The sequence below is a fragment of the Bufo gargarizans genome, chromosome 2, assembly GCF_014858855.1.
Source record: "Bufo gargarizans isolate SCDJY-AF-19 chromosome 2, ASM1485885v1, whole genome shotgun sequence".
Lineage (NCBI taxonomy): Eukaryota > Metazoa > Chordata > Amphibia > Anura > Bufonidae > Bufo > Bufo gargarizans.
This window is the reverse complement of record NC_058081.1, coordinates 638,053,113-638,068,733: the sequence shown is the minus strand read 5'-3', so window position 1 is coordinate 638,068,733 and position 15,621 is coordinate 638,053,113. Positions and strand designations below refer to the sequence as shown.

General features: G+C 47.2%; 1 protein-coding gene across 1 annotated transcript in view; it reads right to left on the bottom strand.

The window, feature by feature from the left end:
* The window catches only part of LOC122928872 (transformation/transcription domain associated protein), a 153,129-nt gene that overhangs the window by 136,840 nt on the left and 668 nt on the right, over positions 1–15,621 (bottom strand). Inside the window, 8 exon segments of the mRNA XM_044282163.1 lie at positions 1,602–1,679; positions 2,381–2,506; positions 3,005–3,061; positions 3,640–3,723; positions 3,811–3,915; positions 5,302–5,412; positions 5,874–5,923; positions 7,362–7,516. Coding sequence (XP_044138098.1) covers positions 1,602–1,679; positions 2,381–2,506; positions 3,005–3,061; positions 3,640–3,723; positions 3,811–3,915; positions 5,302–5,412; positions 5,874–5,923; positions 7,362–7,461 — 711 coding nt within the window. The 5' untranslated portion in view covers positions 7,462–7,516.

The following is a 15,621-nucleotide window of genomic DNA, read 5'->3' as shown; positions in this document are numbered from 1 at the left end:
GTCTATGGGAGTTACAAGAGCAGCCGAGCTGGTGTGTATGCTGGGAATTGTAGTTTCACTAGAAGCTGGGGTGCCAATGATTGCTGATCCCTGGCCTAGTAGCTCTTCTTCAGAGTACAGTGCGGTACTACATATTCGGTACTGCACTCTGTTTGTACCAGGACGAGCTGCTCCTGTGGATGTCATGAGGGCGGCTCCTTTTTCTGGTAAACTATGTGCTATACAGGAGCTTCTATCCTCATCATAGAATGCAATTTACAACTCCCAGCATCTATTCCTGGCTGTTATGTGTAAGGCCTGGCTGTATCTGTCTCACTAAGGGTACTTTCACACTAGCGTTTTTCTTTTCCGGCATCGAGTTCCGTCCTAGGGGCTCTATACCGGAAAAGAACTGATCAGTTTTATCCCCATGAATTCTGAATGGAGAGCAATCCGTTCAGGATGCATCAGGACGTCTTCAGTTCAGTCTTTTTTATGCGGTTTTATCTCCGTCCAAAATTCCGGATGCCGAATCTGGCCTTTTTTCCCATTGAAATGCATTAATGCTGGACCCAGCCCCTCCAAAACGGATCCGGCACTGCGGTCTGCGCATGCTCAGACCGCAAAAAATGTGGGAAAAAATAATGCTGGATCCGTTTTTTCCGGATGACACCGGAGAGATGGATCCGGCATTTCAATGCATTTGTCATATGGATCAGGATCCTGATCCGTCGGACAAATGCCATAAGTTTGCATGCGTTTTTTACAGATCCGGCAGGCAGTTACGGCGACTGAACTGCCTGCCGGAATCCTCTGCCACAAGTGTGAAAGTACCCATATCTGCTTATTCTTCTTAATCTTTAATTTTCTCTTATTTTAGGGCTTTGGACCCATTAACCAGTTTTCCATACAGTTATTGACTCAAGTTACAATGGTTTCAACATACAGTGGTCGCCCCAGAACCAAATAATCTTGTCCGAGGGACCCCTGTATAGTTTTGCGAGAAAAGATCCAGAATAAGGGTCCATTCACACGTCCGTTGTTTCTTTCCTGATCTGTTCCGTTTTTTGCGGAACAGATCTAGACCAGTTCTGTACCCATTCATTTTCAATGGGTTCTGAAAAAAACAGCACAATGTCCGATTTTTTTTCAGGACCCATTGAAAATGAATAGGTCCAGATCTGGTCCAGATCTGTTCTGCAAAAAACGGAACAGATCAGGAAAAGAAACAACGGACGTGTGAATGGACCCTTACTTGCATTTTATTCATTTAGATTCCTGCTCGTTCTAGGCTTTGGAGTCGAGTAGGTGTTCCCTTGTACAACTGTACACACAGACTGCTGAGCAGGGATTTAAATGAATGAAATACGGGTCAGACTGAATTTTATCCCACAAAACTAGACATCAATCTGCTCCGCTCCTCCTGCGCTCTATCCTGCTGCCTGCAGATTGCACTGGATTTTTATAGTTACAGGTTCCTTCTACTAGAGAACACAGGGAAGAATTTGAGATGAATTCCAATGTTTCAGTATGCGTTCCCCTTTAAATCTGTTCACACAATCCCATTTCCAGACGATAGGTATTTCTGCGCCTGCTCATGGTCCTTGGAGAATGAGTCTTACCTGGTACATTAGAACAACTATTATTGGGAGCTCCGCCAGCACCTTAAGGGAGAGGGAACCCTTCGGGATGATGGTATGCTGCAAGAAGAAAATACACAGCCATGAATTAAACCACCGATGAGTGTCGTGTACATAAAATGGCGGAGGGGAGCGGAATTGTGTTAGGCTACTTTCACACTCGCGTTTTAGCTTTCCGCTTGTGAGATCCGTTCAGGGCTCTCGCAAGCGGTCCAAAACGGATCCGTTTTGCCCTAATGCATTTGGAATGGAAAAGGATCCGCTCAGAATGCATCAGTTTGCCTCCGTTCCGTCTCGATTCCACTTTGGAGGCGGACACCAAAACGCTGCCTGCAGAGTTTTGCCGTCCGCTTGACGAAACTGAGCCAAACTGATCGGTCCTGGCACACAATGTAAGTCAATTGGGACGGATCCGTTTTCTCTGACACAATCTGGCACAATAGAAAACTGATCCGTCTTCCATTGACTTTCAATGGAGTTCATGACGGATCCGTCTTGGCTATGTTACAGATAATACAAACGGATCAGTTCATGACGGATGCAGGTGGATGTATTATAGCAACGGATCCGTTTTTGCAGATCCATGACGGATCTGCCCAAAACGTGAGTGTGAAAGTAGCCTTTTGGATCATACTCCTCACGTTTACTGCCTAGATGATCAACGGTACGGTTGGATCCATTCAACTTTCACACAACTTGCTTCCCCTTTACAATTATCTGTACATCATGAAGGAGGGAACACGGAGGGCTGCCCTGCTTACCGTCCGAGTCTCACTGTCTTCTCGCTCTGGATTTACTTTGACCACGATGGTGGAAATCATGCCAACCATTTCCGGAGAAGGAACAGTGTTTTCTGGGATCACAGGAGGATTCTCAAAGTAGCGATTCTAGGATTGAATACATAGGGAGGCAAATTTAGAACCCTAATACCAGATCAAGATGCCTTAGAGCTCATGCACACGACCAGGTATCGGTTAGTGTGTCGTCTGCATCTCCCGAACTGACCACAGCTCCCCTGACCCAAACTGACCGCATTATAGTAATTTATAATACAGTCGGTTCATATCTGATTGTACTGTGCTCACATGATGTGAATACACTGCGATCAGACAGAGACTGATGCACTAAGGCCGGTTCAGGGTCGCCACAGTTGGCAAAGAACATGTGGTTGGTACATGGGCCATGTTTCCGAGGCCTGATCGTGGTCATGTGCATGAGCCCTAAGACACAAGTCTATACTGAAAATGACAACATGGAGTGAAAGGCCACATGAATACACATGACTATAAAACACCTCCTGCAAAAAAGGGAAACAATTAAAGATTTGTCTTTCTGTTAGTGCCCCTTAATGGCATAAAAGACAAGTAAAGGAACATAACACTTACCACAACTTTAGAAAGCTCTTTATAAATCTGTCTTACGAAGTCAAGGAAATGATGAATCTAAAACCAATGAAAGGAAAAAGAATTAGCCATATATACGAGGAAGCCATTTTATTAAAGGGGCTGTCCAGGACTCAAATACTGAGGATAGGTCAACGATATCTGGTCTGTGGGTGTCCGACTTCTGGCACTCAGTGGGATCAACTGTTGGAAGGGGCTGCAACACTCAGAGGAGAGCTGCAGCCTTTTTATAATTTAGCAAGCACAGCGCCGTACATTGTATAGTGGCTGCATGTGGTAAGTGCAGCTCAATCCAATTCATTTGAACGAGACTGAGCTGCGGAAAGGCCAGGTGACTGATGGACGTGACGTCACAGGCTGAGGCCTCTCTCTCTCTCTCGAGTGCTGCAGCCCCATCCAACAGGGGTGCTGGGAGTCTGACCCCAAACAAATAAGATATTGATGACCTATACTGAGTCCCCGAAAACCAGCTTTAATGTAACTGAATGAACGCACCGAAGGCAATAAAATCAATTGCTGTCCAGCAATATAGAAACTGCAAGTCCCAGCAAGCTTCGGAGTTCTAATTTCACAACTGCCAAAGACTGAGCAATTGACGTTCTCATACCCAAACGTACCTCTTGAGTGATTGGCGGTCGGAATTGCTTGTGCAGCTCAATGATGATTCTCAAACAGATCAGGACATTCTCCTCGTTCTCGGTCTAGAAGCAGACATAGATCACTTAGCATTGCATTGCGTAGCAGACTGGACACAGATATCACATGAAGAGGTCAACGCATCACTCTACCTCCAGGAAGCGGAACATGACGGACAGGATATTTTTGGTGTGGGGTCGCAGGTGCTCATTGGTAGGGATCCGGTGGATGATTTCTAGGACAAGTTTCCGCAGTTGCTGCAAGAAAGACATTACAAAGGGATATAAAAATGTCATTGCATTTCCTTAACCTATACAGGATCATTAGGGTAAAGGAAAAAGAGGAATCACTTCTGAGCAAAAACCTCTTTGTTAAGCATTAGTAGTTTTAGGCAGGTGGGGGGAAATGCTGCAAAGTGAGAATGCTTTAAAAAAAAAAAAAAAAAAAAAAAAAAAAAAAGAGGTGTTAATATTTAAAATGTATTTGTAGCAGGACAATGACCCCAAACATACAGGCAATATCTTTAAGACCTATCTTTAGCGAAAAGAAGAACAAGGAGTCCCAGGAGTGATGATATGGCCGCCATAGAGCCCTGATCTAATCATCATAGAGACTGCCTGGGATGACATGGAGAGACCGAAGGATCTGAGCAAGCCTATATCTACAGAAGAACTGTGGTTGGTTCTCCAAGATGTCTGGAGCAGCCTCTCTGCCAAGTTCCTTCAAAAACCTGTATGCAAGTGGACCTAGAAGAACTGAGGCTGAAGACAAAGGGGGGGTCACACCAAATACTGATTGGATTTAAATTTCTCTTCTCATTTTGTTAATCAAAAGCATTCCTATTTTCAGCATTTTTCCCCAAAACTTTTGCACGGTACTGTATGTTTGCCCACTCGACAATCGACAAGTGACAACATTTCCATTTCTGGCCACTAAGGGGTGGAAGATGGCTGCTGGGTCTCCATGCTGGATTATGGGTTGTCAGCAAAGTAATTTCTCAATTCCCTTAACCAATAGTCTAAATCAGGGATAGGCAACCTCAGGCACTCCAGGTGTTGTGAAACTACATCTCCCATCGTGCACACTTGCTTGGCTGTTCTCTGCACTCCCACAGTAGTGAAAGGAGCATGCTGGGAATTGTAGTTTCACAACAGCTGGAGTGCCGAAGGTTGCTGATCTCTGGTCTAAATTATCAGGAGAGTAACTGCAATCAGATCTTATCAGTTTTACTCTCAGCGCCCGATGTGAGGGATACACACAAAACGCGCGCACACATACACACAATCACAATCACCCAGCGCATCCGTACAGTCACATCTTGGGGGCTCAAGCCTGATAATTTCATCATTCCAGGAGTCAGATCTTATCAGTTTTACTCTCAGTGCCCGATGTGAGCTTATTACCATGCACACACACATACATGCACATATACACACACTGCTCATACAGTGAAACACACACATCACATCATATGGGCTCAAGACTGATGTTCTCATCATTTTGCAATTCTTTTAAGAAACATACCAGATCCTCATGAAATACAATATCTCATGTCCCTCAAAACCTGAAGTTCTAGCATTTGTTTGGCCGTGGACAGGAGATGGTTCCCTCTTGCGGCAGTATTGCCCTGGTAATACCAATACCTGTGCTGGCTTCTCTTGAAGGAACTGAACTTCCCCATCTTGCAGGAAAGCAAGGAATCGTGGGATAATGTGCTCCAGGAATGTGGAATATTGGGCGGAGGTGGTGACATTCTATGAGGAGGAAAAAATTAATAAATTAACAATTATCCATCCATTGCATGACTGCTACCAAGAAAGTAGGACACTAACAGCACCCACAAATCCTCTCCGTGGAAGGGACCGTATAGGGCAGTGGGGGGTTTAAATGTCAGGTAGGCCAAACAAGCTAAAATTTAGGCTGAGTTCCCTCGACTGTGTCCGTTGTGTGGACCTCAGATCTGCAAAACATGGACACTGGCCGTGTGCACCCTGCAGCGCGGACCCACCGACTTCAATGGGTTCGCAATCCACATGTTGCAGCCAATGGAAGGACATGTCCTATCTTTTGTGGCACGGCCACAAAGACCTGGATGCACACGGAAGGGGTGATGTCCGTGTATTGAGGACCTGCCGTTTGCAGTCCGCAAAACAGACACGGTCGCGTGAATGCACCCTTAAAAGCATCAAGTGATTTGGGAGTCTGGAACACCTACCTCAAAGTTCTCGCTGACTTCCTGCATCATTTTCAATTTGGTTTCATCGGCTGAAACAACCAAAGAGGAAAAGTTAAAAAGACTTAAAGGGAACCTGTCACCTGGATTTTGTGTATAGAGCTGAGGCCATGGGTTGCTAGATGGCCGCTAGCACATCCGCAATATCCAGTCCCCATAGCTCTGTGTGCTTTTATTGTGGAAAAAAAACGATTTGATACATATGCAAATTACCATGAGATGAGTCCTGTCCCTGACTCCTCTCACATACAGGACTCATCTCAGGTTAATTTGCATATGTATCAAATCGGTTTTTTTCCCACAATAAAAGCACACAGAGCTATGGGGACTGGGTATTGCCGATGTGCTAGTGGCCATCTAGCAACCCATGTCCTCAGCTCTATACCCAAAATCCAGGTGACAGGTTCCCTTTAAAGGGGTATTCCGGTAATGACAAGTTATCCCCCATCATGTGGATAAGGAGTTATTAGAACAGTAGGGGTTCTATTTCTGTAACCCAAACTAATTACAAGAATAGGGACCGCATACCCCTCGTAGACACCGCCCCCCCCCCCCCCCCCAAATAAACGGAGAGGAGGTCCCACATGCGCACTGACGCTCCATGCATCTCTACAGGAGTTCCGGAAATGGCCGAGTGCTGTACTTTGCTTCAATTCGGCAGTCCCATAAAGAAGAGTGGGGCTTCAATGTGGATGCTCAACCACCTCTCCATCCACAAGACGCAGAACCCCATTCTCATGATCTGTGGTGGTCCCAGCTATCAGACCCCCACTGATCAAACTGTTCTCTGGATAGTAGACACATTAGCATCTTGGCACACCCCTTTAAGATAGTTTCCTAAAATTTGAGGAGACAACATTGCTACTTGGGCGTTCAAATGAGCAACTGTACCAGGAGCAGTAGTGTCGAGAACAAGGATTTGCTGTGCATCACTAATGTCAAAAAACTGCTGAAATAGCCCCCTGCTGGGGCCCTGTCCCCAACACCATAAGGGGGGCCATTAAAGGGGTGGTCTCCTCTTAGGATGGGATATGTCAGCAAAGTCAGATAGGTGTGGGTCCTACATGTACTGTATCTCCAGAACGGGCCCTCGAAAGTGAAGGAGAGCACAATGCACATGTGCTCTCCTTTCATTTCTATGGGCGCTCCGAAAGAGCTGAGCGAGCGTGCTTGGCTAATTTCGTAAGTCCCATAGAAATTAATGGAGAGCGTACCGCACACTTGCAGCCGCCACTCCGTTCACTTCTATGAGACTGCCGGAGGTAGCCAGACCAGAGCCTGGCTGAATGATTGGAGGGTGGCCGTGTAGGCATGGAGTGCTCTCCTTCACTTTCGAGGGCCCATTCTGGAGATAGGTGCAGGTCCCAGAGGGAGATGATATGCTTTTGATCCTTGCAATCTGCCACCAATGTCTGAGATGAGACGACCCCTTTAAATCCCAAATCACTCTTGCTTTTCCAGGACACATACGTGTGTTGACATCTGTAAGTGCAGCCACAAACTGGAGGTATTTCTTCATTAGGGTGGTCTGGTCCACCACGGTGGGCACCGTCGGAGGTACGAACGCCATTTTTCTTCTTTATCTTCTTCTTGTTCTTTTCAGCAGTGCAGTTGAGTCATTCCACCTGTCCAGACACAGAAGCAGTGAGGGATTTGCAGCATTATTAATACCACACTGCAGGGGCCAGCTGTTGTGAAACTACAACCCCCAGCATGCTCCATTCACTTCTATGAGAGTTCTGAGAACAGCCAAGCAAGTGTGCATACTGGGAGTCGTAGTTTCACCACAGCTGGAGTACCGAAGGTTGCTGATCCTATTTGATAACCATTTCTATGTTGTTTTTGGTCATTCCAATTCTTGCATCAAATATGTTATGTTGTTATAATATTGGCGCAGTTAACTTCATTTGCGCAGACACAAATTTATACATCCAACCACACTATCGTTAAATCTCCCCCATTTATAGAATACATATAGGGGCTTTTTTCACCCCTCATCTCTATAGTTTCTTTTTTATAACTTCCTCCTCAATTTGTACCTGCACGTTGTCTATATTGCAGCGGCGGTGCAGTGAAAATACAGGTGTCCATCCCATTCAATGTCGGAAAACCGGACAATGCCAGCAGGAAACTCCCTGTTACACCAGGCATAGCGCCTTGTAGGGCTAGATCAGCTGAATGTAATGATACCTTTCACTTAGCGATGTGTTGCTTTCATATTCCTCTAAGGCCAAATGCACACGGACGAGAGCGGTCCGTGGTATGCCGGGCTGGATTCCTGTTCAGAGCAGGAGTGCACGGCGTCATTGGTTGCTATGACGCCGTGCGCTTCATGCCGCCGCTGCACTACAGTAATACACTCGTATAGTGTATTACTGTAGTGCAGCTGGCGGCATGAAGCGCACTGGCGTCATAGCAACCAATGACGCCGTGCGCGCCTGCTCTGACCAGGAATCCAGGCCGGGTTACCACGGACCGCTCACGGCCGCGTGCATTCGGCCTAATCCATATGCAAGTGAACAGTTAAGTGCACCGAGGGCGGGTCCAAACCAACTCGGTGCATCCTTGCTCCCCCTGCTAGCCCCTCCCCCTCTCATTCTGATTGACAGAAATAGGTTTCTGCCCAGTTACCTTGCCTGGTCCTGTCAATCAAGAAAGAGATGGAGGGGCTGTCAGAGGAAGCAGGAGGAGCAAGGGTGCGCAGAGTGCCTTGGGCCCGCCCTCGGTGCACGTAACTGCTCTCTGTATATGGACTAAAAGGTTGCCATGCTGCAAATCCATCTAGACGTAGAGCATTTGCAAAGCTGGCACCTGCAACATATGGAGCGGGATCAACTACTGACTTCACTCCATAACCTCTGGCCCACTAGGGTACCATTTCACCCCCAGGGGCCCTTCTGGCAGACGTGTACAAGGAACCATACTACCTGATTCTGGGTTCTGGCTCCTTCACTCCCCAGTTTACTCACGTCAACATCCGGTTTAATGAGGGTCACGTGGCTGCTGAAGCCAATGACTGGCTGCAAGGGTGGCATGTCACCCATGCATCAAGTGACCCAGAGACATGATGCATAGGTAAGTCTACTTTCACACTCGCATTTTGGCTTTCCATTTGTGCGATCCGTTCAGGGCTCTCACAAGCGGTCCAAAACGGATCAGTTTGCATTCTGAATGGAAAAGAATCCGCTCAGAATGCATCAGTTCTGCCTCCATTCCGCTTAGGAGGTGGACACCAAAATGCTGCTTGCAGTGTTTTGGTGTCCGCCTGATGAAACTGAGTCAAACGGATCCGTCCTGGCACACAATGTAAGTCAATCGGAACGGATCCTATATGACACAATCTGGCATAATAGAAAACGGATCCATCCTCCAGTGACTTTCAATAGTGTTCAAGACGGATCAGTCTCGGCTATGTTAAAGATAATACAAATGGATCCGTTCTGAACTGATGCAGACGTTTGTATTATCTGAATGCATCCGTCTGTGCAGATCCATGACGGATCCGCACCAAATGCGAGTGTGAAAGTAGCGAGTGTGAAAAGTCATTGGCTGCAGCGGCCACGTGACCCGCATCAAACGGCATGAGAGAAGGAACAGGAATCCAGCGGGCGGGATCGGGAATCTGTGCCAACACAACCCGGAATCCAGCATCAGTTTGCTAAGAATCCTCCAGGTAGGGTTTATGGCCATCATTTATCAAGGTGGACAACCCTTTGAGTAAAATCTCTTACTCTGCTGGCACTAATACACTTAAGAAGTCTTGCACCAAATTCTGCGAAAAAAAAAAAAATCTGCAACGCACCCACAACATGCAAATTTTATGGGAATTCCAGCGTGTATTCCATGATGAAACCCGTGCAAAAAGCACACCTCATAGTTTCCAACTAGTATCTGCCTTGCCATTCACGTCACTTATTCCGTGTAGATCTGTGGCGTATCAAACCGCAAATTGGCAACAGAAATCTGAGATTCAGCCTTGAATTTCAACTACAGATTGCTTATCAGATTTTATCATGTGACAAAGTTAGGCTACTTTCACACTTGCGTTCAGAGCGGATCCGTCTGGTATCTGTACAGATGGATCCGCTCCTATAATGCAAACGATGGGATCCGTTCAGAACGGAACCGTTTGCATTATATTTCAGAAAAAACTCTAAGTGTAATTTGTATTCAGACGGATCCGTCCAGACTTTACATTGAAAGTCAATGGGGGGCGGATCCGTTTGAAAATTGCACCATATTGTGTCACCTTCAAACGGATCCGCCCCCATTGACTTCCATTGTAACTCTGGACGGATCCGTTTGTCTCCGCATGGCCAGACTGACAGCGGAACGCTGCAAGCAGAGTTCGGGTGTCCGCCTGCTGAGCGGAGCGGAGGACAAACGGTGCTAGACTGATGCATTCTGAGCGGATCCGCATCCACTCAGAATGCATTGGGGCAGTACGGATGCGTTCAGGGCCGTTTGTAAGAGCCTTCAAATGGAACTCACAAGCGGAGCCCCGAACGCCAGTGTGAAAGTAGCCTAATGTGAACCTAGCCTTACCAACTGCTACAACATATAATGATCAACTGCGCGCTAGGCCTCACCCATACAAAGCAATACAAGAGCAGTTGCCCATAGCAACCAACCAGAGCGCAGCTTTTATTTTCTAACCTGTTCCAGAAAAATGAGAGCCGGAATGTGATTGGCTGGCACGGGTCACACTTCCAGCTTTCAGGGTTGGTATAAAGGAGGTCAGTCAGCAAGGAAGAATCGTACATTTATTTACTGTGGCCGAGAAGTCACTGCCCTCAGTGGTTTCCATCAACCCCACCAAGTCTGAACAGGGCGACAGCTTTGAAAACCCCTAAGTTTGGGTCAGGGGAGCTGCAGTTAGCCGAGGAGATGCGGGTGACACACGGACCACGTTCCCATATCATGCAATGGGAGACCATTTGTTTCCCTATTCCTCTCTGGTAGCGCCCCCTGCTGTTTATCTTTCGCCTCCACCTGCAGTCAGTGGCAGACTAAGGCTACCTGCACGTTGCGGATTATTGCTAAGCAAAGGATGAGATCTGCGGCAAATCTGCATCAAATCTGCTAAAGAAAAAAAAAAAAAAAACATATGAGGAGAAATCCAGACGGACATTTTCGCGTGGGGGTTCTGTTTGCCAACCCACACATGTGTGCAGGTACTCTTAGGGCTCATTCAGACGACCGTATTCGTTTTTGCGGTCTGCAAAATGCAGATACCAGCTATGCGCATTCTGCATTTTAAGGAAAGGCCAGCCCTGTGATAGAAATGCCTGTTAGAATAGGACATGTTCTATATTTTTTTTTTGCAGGGCAGCGGAACGGAAGTACAGATGCGGACGGCACACAGTGTGCTGTCTGCATCTTTTGCGGCCCCATTGGAATGAATGGGTCCGCATCCGTTCCACAATGCGTACGCAAACATACAGTGGTCTGAATGAGGCCTAACATGCGCAGTAGCTTCCCTGGCTCCCCTCTCCTCAGTGCCGATGCAGGTATCTCACAGAGAAGCAGGTGAAGCGTCCAGACACCTTTCATTCAGTACAAGCCGCTGCGATTTTCTATATACCGTAATATTAAAAATCGATTGTCAACAGGTATACAGCAGAAGCACACAGCTCGTAGCAATAGGCAAGCGACTGGCGGTCAATTATTCACGATCTATAGAACAGAAACGTTTTTTTAGATGGAAAAAAGTCCTGCATGCAGTACTTTTTTTACCCCATTTAAAAAAAAAACGGATCTCAGGCAATTTGCGGAACGGCATGGACAGCCATTAAAAAACCTGCCTACTCTTGTCCGCAAAACGGACAAGAATAGAACAGGCTATATTTATGTTGCGGACCACGGAACGGAGCAACGGATGCGGACAGCACACGGAGTGCTGTCCGCATCTTTTGCGGCCCTATTGAAGTGAATGGCTCCGCATCCAAACCGCAAAAATTGTGGCTCGGATGTGGACCAAAATAACAGTCGTGTGCATGTAGCCTTATACTGTAAAAAAAAAAAACACTTCCTGAACTCTGGTTTGGTTTCCGAAGTCGATTCGCTCATCCCTAATTAGAAGAATGGAAAGCTAAACGGTGATGTGAACTCAGCCAAAAACGGACAAGAATAGGACGTCCATGTGCTGTCCGCATTTTTTCCTGCCCCATGGAAATAAACGGGTCTGCGTCCCAACTGCAAAAAATGTGGATCGGTTGCGTGCCAAAAATACAGTCATGTGCATGGACCTTACGAGTAAGAACATGTCCCAGGGAGACCCAACCGTGGGCACCTCGACCTGCAATGCTGAAAGACTACTACAATTATAATCAATGACATCCTGCACTGTAAGGCTACTTTCACACCTGCGTTCGGTGCTGATCCGTCTTGTATCTGCACAGACGAATCTGCACTGATAATGCAAACGCTTGTATCCGTTCAGAACAGATCCCATTGAATTATTCTTTAAAAAAAAAGTCTAAAGCCTCATTCACACGTCAGTGTTCGGTCAGTGATTTCCATCAGTGATTGTGAGCCAAAACCTGGATTGGAGCCTCCACAGAGATAAGGTATAAAGGAAAGATCTGCACCTGTTCTGTGTTCAGAGCCGCACCTGGTTTTGGCTCAAAATCACTGATGGAAATCACTGACCGAACACTGACTGTGTGAATGAGGCCTAAGTCAAAACGGATCCGTCTTGACTTACATTGAAAGTCAATGGGGGATGGATCCGTTTTCAATTGCACCATATCGTGTCAGTGAAAACGGATCCGTCACCATTAACTTACATTTTAAGTCAGGACGGATCCGTTTGGCTCTGCATCATCAGGCGGACACCAAAACGCTGCAAGCTGCGTTTTGGTGCCCGCCTCAAAAGCGGAACGGAGACCAATCGCAGCCAAACTGATGCATTCTGAGCGGATCCTTATCCATTCAGAATGCATTGGGCTGAACTGATCCGTTTGGGCCGCTTGTGAGAGTCCTGAAACGGATCTCACAGGCGGACCCAGAAACGCCAGTGTGAAAGTAGCCTTACCTGGGATCTGAGGTGGCCAACAAATGGTGGACTAACCTGCTGTCCACGGTACTGACCACCACCATACATTAAAAAAAATTATCCAGTCTTCAATAAGTTAGCCACAACTGCAGCGTACTGCTCTCCTTCCAAAACAACGTCAGCCCATCCTCATCATCGTCATCGTCACCCAGAGTGCAACCTGAAAAGGACCGTCGTTTCAGCCAAATGGATCTGAAAGCCCTAATCATGGATGTGACAGTCCTAGAAATTTCTGTAATGTATCCACCCTAGGCTTCCTGCACACAACCGTATCCGTTTTGCGGTTTGCAAAACAGATACGATCCGGGCCTCGTTGTAGAAATGCCTATTCTTGTCTGCAAAATGGACTATAGGACCTGTTCCATCATTTGCGGCACAGCCTGAACATGGATGATATCTGTGTGCATTTTATGCTTCCCCATAGAAGTGAATAGCTACGCATTTGATCCGCAAAAAAAAAATGCTGATGGGATGCGGACCGAAAGCACAGCCATGTGCATGAGGCCTTACGGCTGTACTATAATCAGCTTGGATCACCAAAAGGTCCCATAGTCACCCAAGTACCATCCTGTAGAACCACACAAGGCGGGGGTAATGTTGGCAAATTACGGATCCCAATATTCTGCTACATTATGAAAGAGTCCTGAAGATCCATTCACGAGACCGTACTCAAGACTGGATCCCATCAGAGGAAAGTCCGCTTCCCACTGACAGGATCTGCACAAGGCATAAAACTGGTCATAAAGCCTCCGCTCCTCAGATAACTCCTCTCTCCAGACTGAATCCGCCAGAGATCAGCTGATCGACACCGATCGGGCTTCCGCCAAACAGCTGATGCTGAACATCTGCCACAGACATGATAACAGGCCATATCCACAGGACGGTAATCGCCGCTACGCGGCAGCTAGTCACTGGTCCGAGCAGTCAGAAAGGAGACTGTATCTGCTCTGTAAGGTTCTGTTCACACCTGCATGAACCATGAAACAGCAGCCGATCCATCATACAAAGATCCACTGACTTACAACAGGGATCCATCATGATGGGAAAAAGAGCGCTGCCTATGGAAGAATATAGGTCTATTTTTTTTATGGAAATGTGAACACAGTCTTAAGGCAACTTTCACACTTGCGGCAGAGTGATCCGGCAAGCAGTTCCGTCGCCAGAACTGCCTGCCGGATCCGGAAAAACGTATGCCAACTGATGGCATTAGTAAGGGCTCTTTCACACTTGCGTTGTCCGGATCCGGCGTGTACTCCATTTGCCGGAATTACACGCCGGATCCGGAAAAACGCAAGTGTACTGAAAGCATTTGAAGACTGATCCGTCTTCAAAATGCGTTCAGTGTTACTATGGCAGCCCAGGACGCTATTAAAGTCCTGGTTGCCATAGTAGTAGTGGGGAGCGGTATACTTACAGTCCGTGCGGCTCCCGGGGCGCTCCAGAATGACGTCAGAGCGCCCCATGCGCATGGATGACGTGCCATGCGATCACGTGATCCATGCGCGTGGGGCGCCCTGACGTCACTCTGGAGCGCCCCGGGAGCCGCACGGATGGCAAGTATGCTGCTCCCCCGCTCCCCACTATACTTTACCATGGCTGCCAGGACTTTAGCGTCCCGGCAGCCATGGTAACCATTCAGAAAAAGCTAAACGCCGGATCCGGCAATGCGCCGAAACAACGTTTAGCTTAAGGCCGGATCCGGATCAATGCCTTTCAATGGGCATTCATTCCGGATCCGGCCTTGGCGGCAAGTCTTCAGGATTTTTGGCCGGAGCAAAAAGCACAGCATGCTGCGGTATTTTCTCCGGCCAAAAAACGTTCCGGTCCTGAACTGAAGACATCCTGATGCATCCTGAACGGATTTCTCTCCATTCAGAATGCATTAGGATAAAACTGATCAGGATTCTTCCGGCATAGAGCCCCGACGACGGAACTCTATGCCGGATCCGGACAACGCAAGTGTGAAAGAGCCCTAAGACTGATCAGGATCCTGATCAGTCTTAAAAATGCATTAAAATGACGGATCCGACATTTATTTTTACCTTTATTTCTGATCCAGCACTCCGGTATTTTGAATGCTAAACACTAATACATTCCTATGGAAAAAAATGCCGGATCCGGCGATTCAGGCAAGTCTTCAGGTTTTTTTTCGCCGGAGATGAAACCCTAGCATGCTGCGGTATTATCTCTTAGTCTGATCAGTCAAAAAGACTGAACTGAAGACATCCTGATGCATTCTGAACGGATTGCTCTCCATTCAGAATGCATTGGGATGAAACTGATCAGTTCTTTTCCGGCATTGAGCCCTTTTGACGGAACTCAGTGCCGGAAAAGAAAAAAAACACTAGTGTGAAAGTACCCTTAGGCCTCATGCACACGACTGTATACGTTTTGCGGTCCGAAAAACACGATTCCCAGCCGAGTGCATGCCACCATCTTTTTATTTTTTTTTGGGGGGGGGGCACAGAACAGAGACACAGTGCGCTGTCCGCATCTTTTGTGGCCCTATTGAAATGAACGTGTCCGCATCCCATCCGAACGTCCATTCGTGTGCAAAAGGCTTTATACATAGCAGCACGAATACAGCGCCACATCAGTGTAACACATGCCGTTTTTCCATCATGAATTCAAATCATACTTTCCTATCAGCGCTGTCAGGAACTGAATATCTGC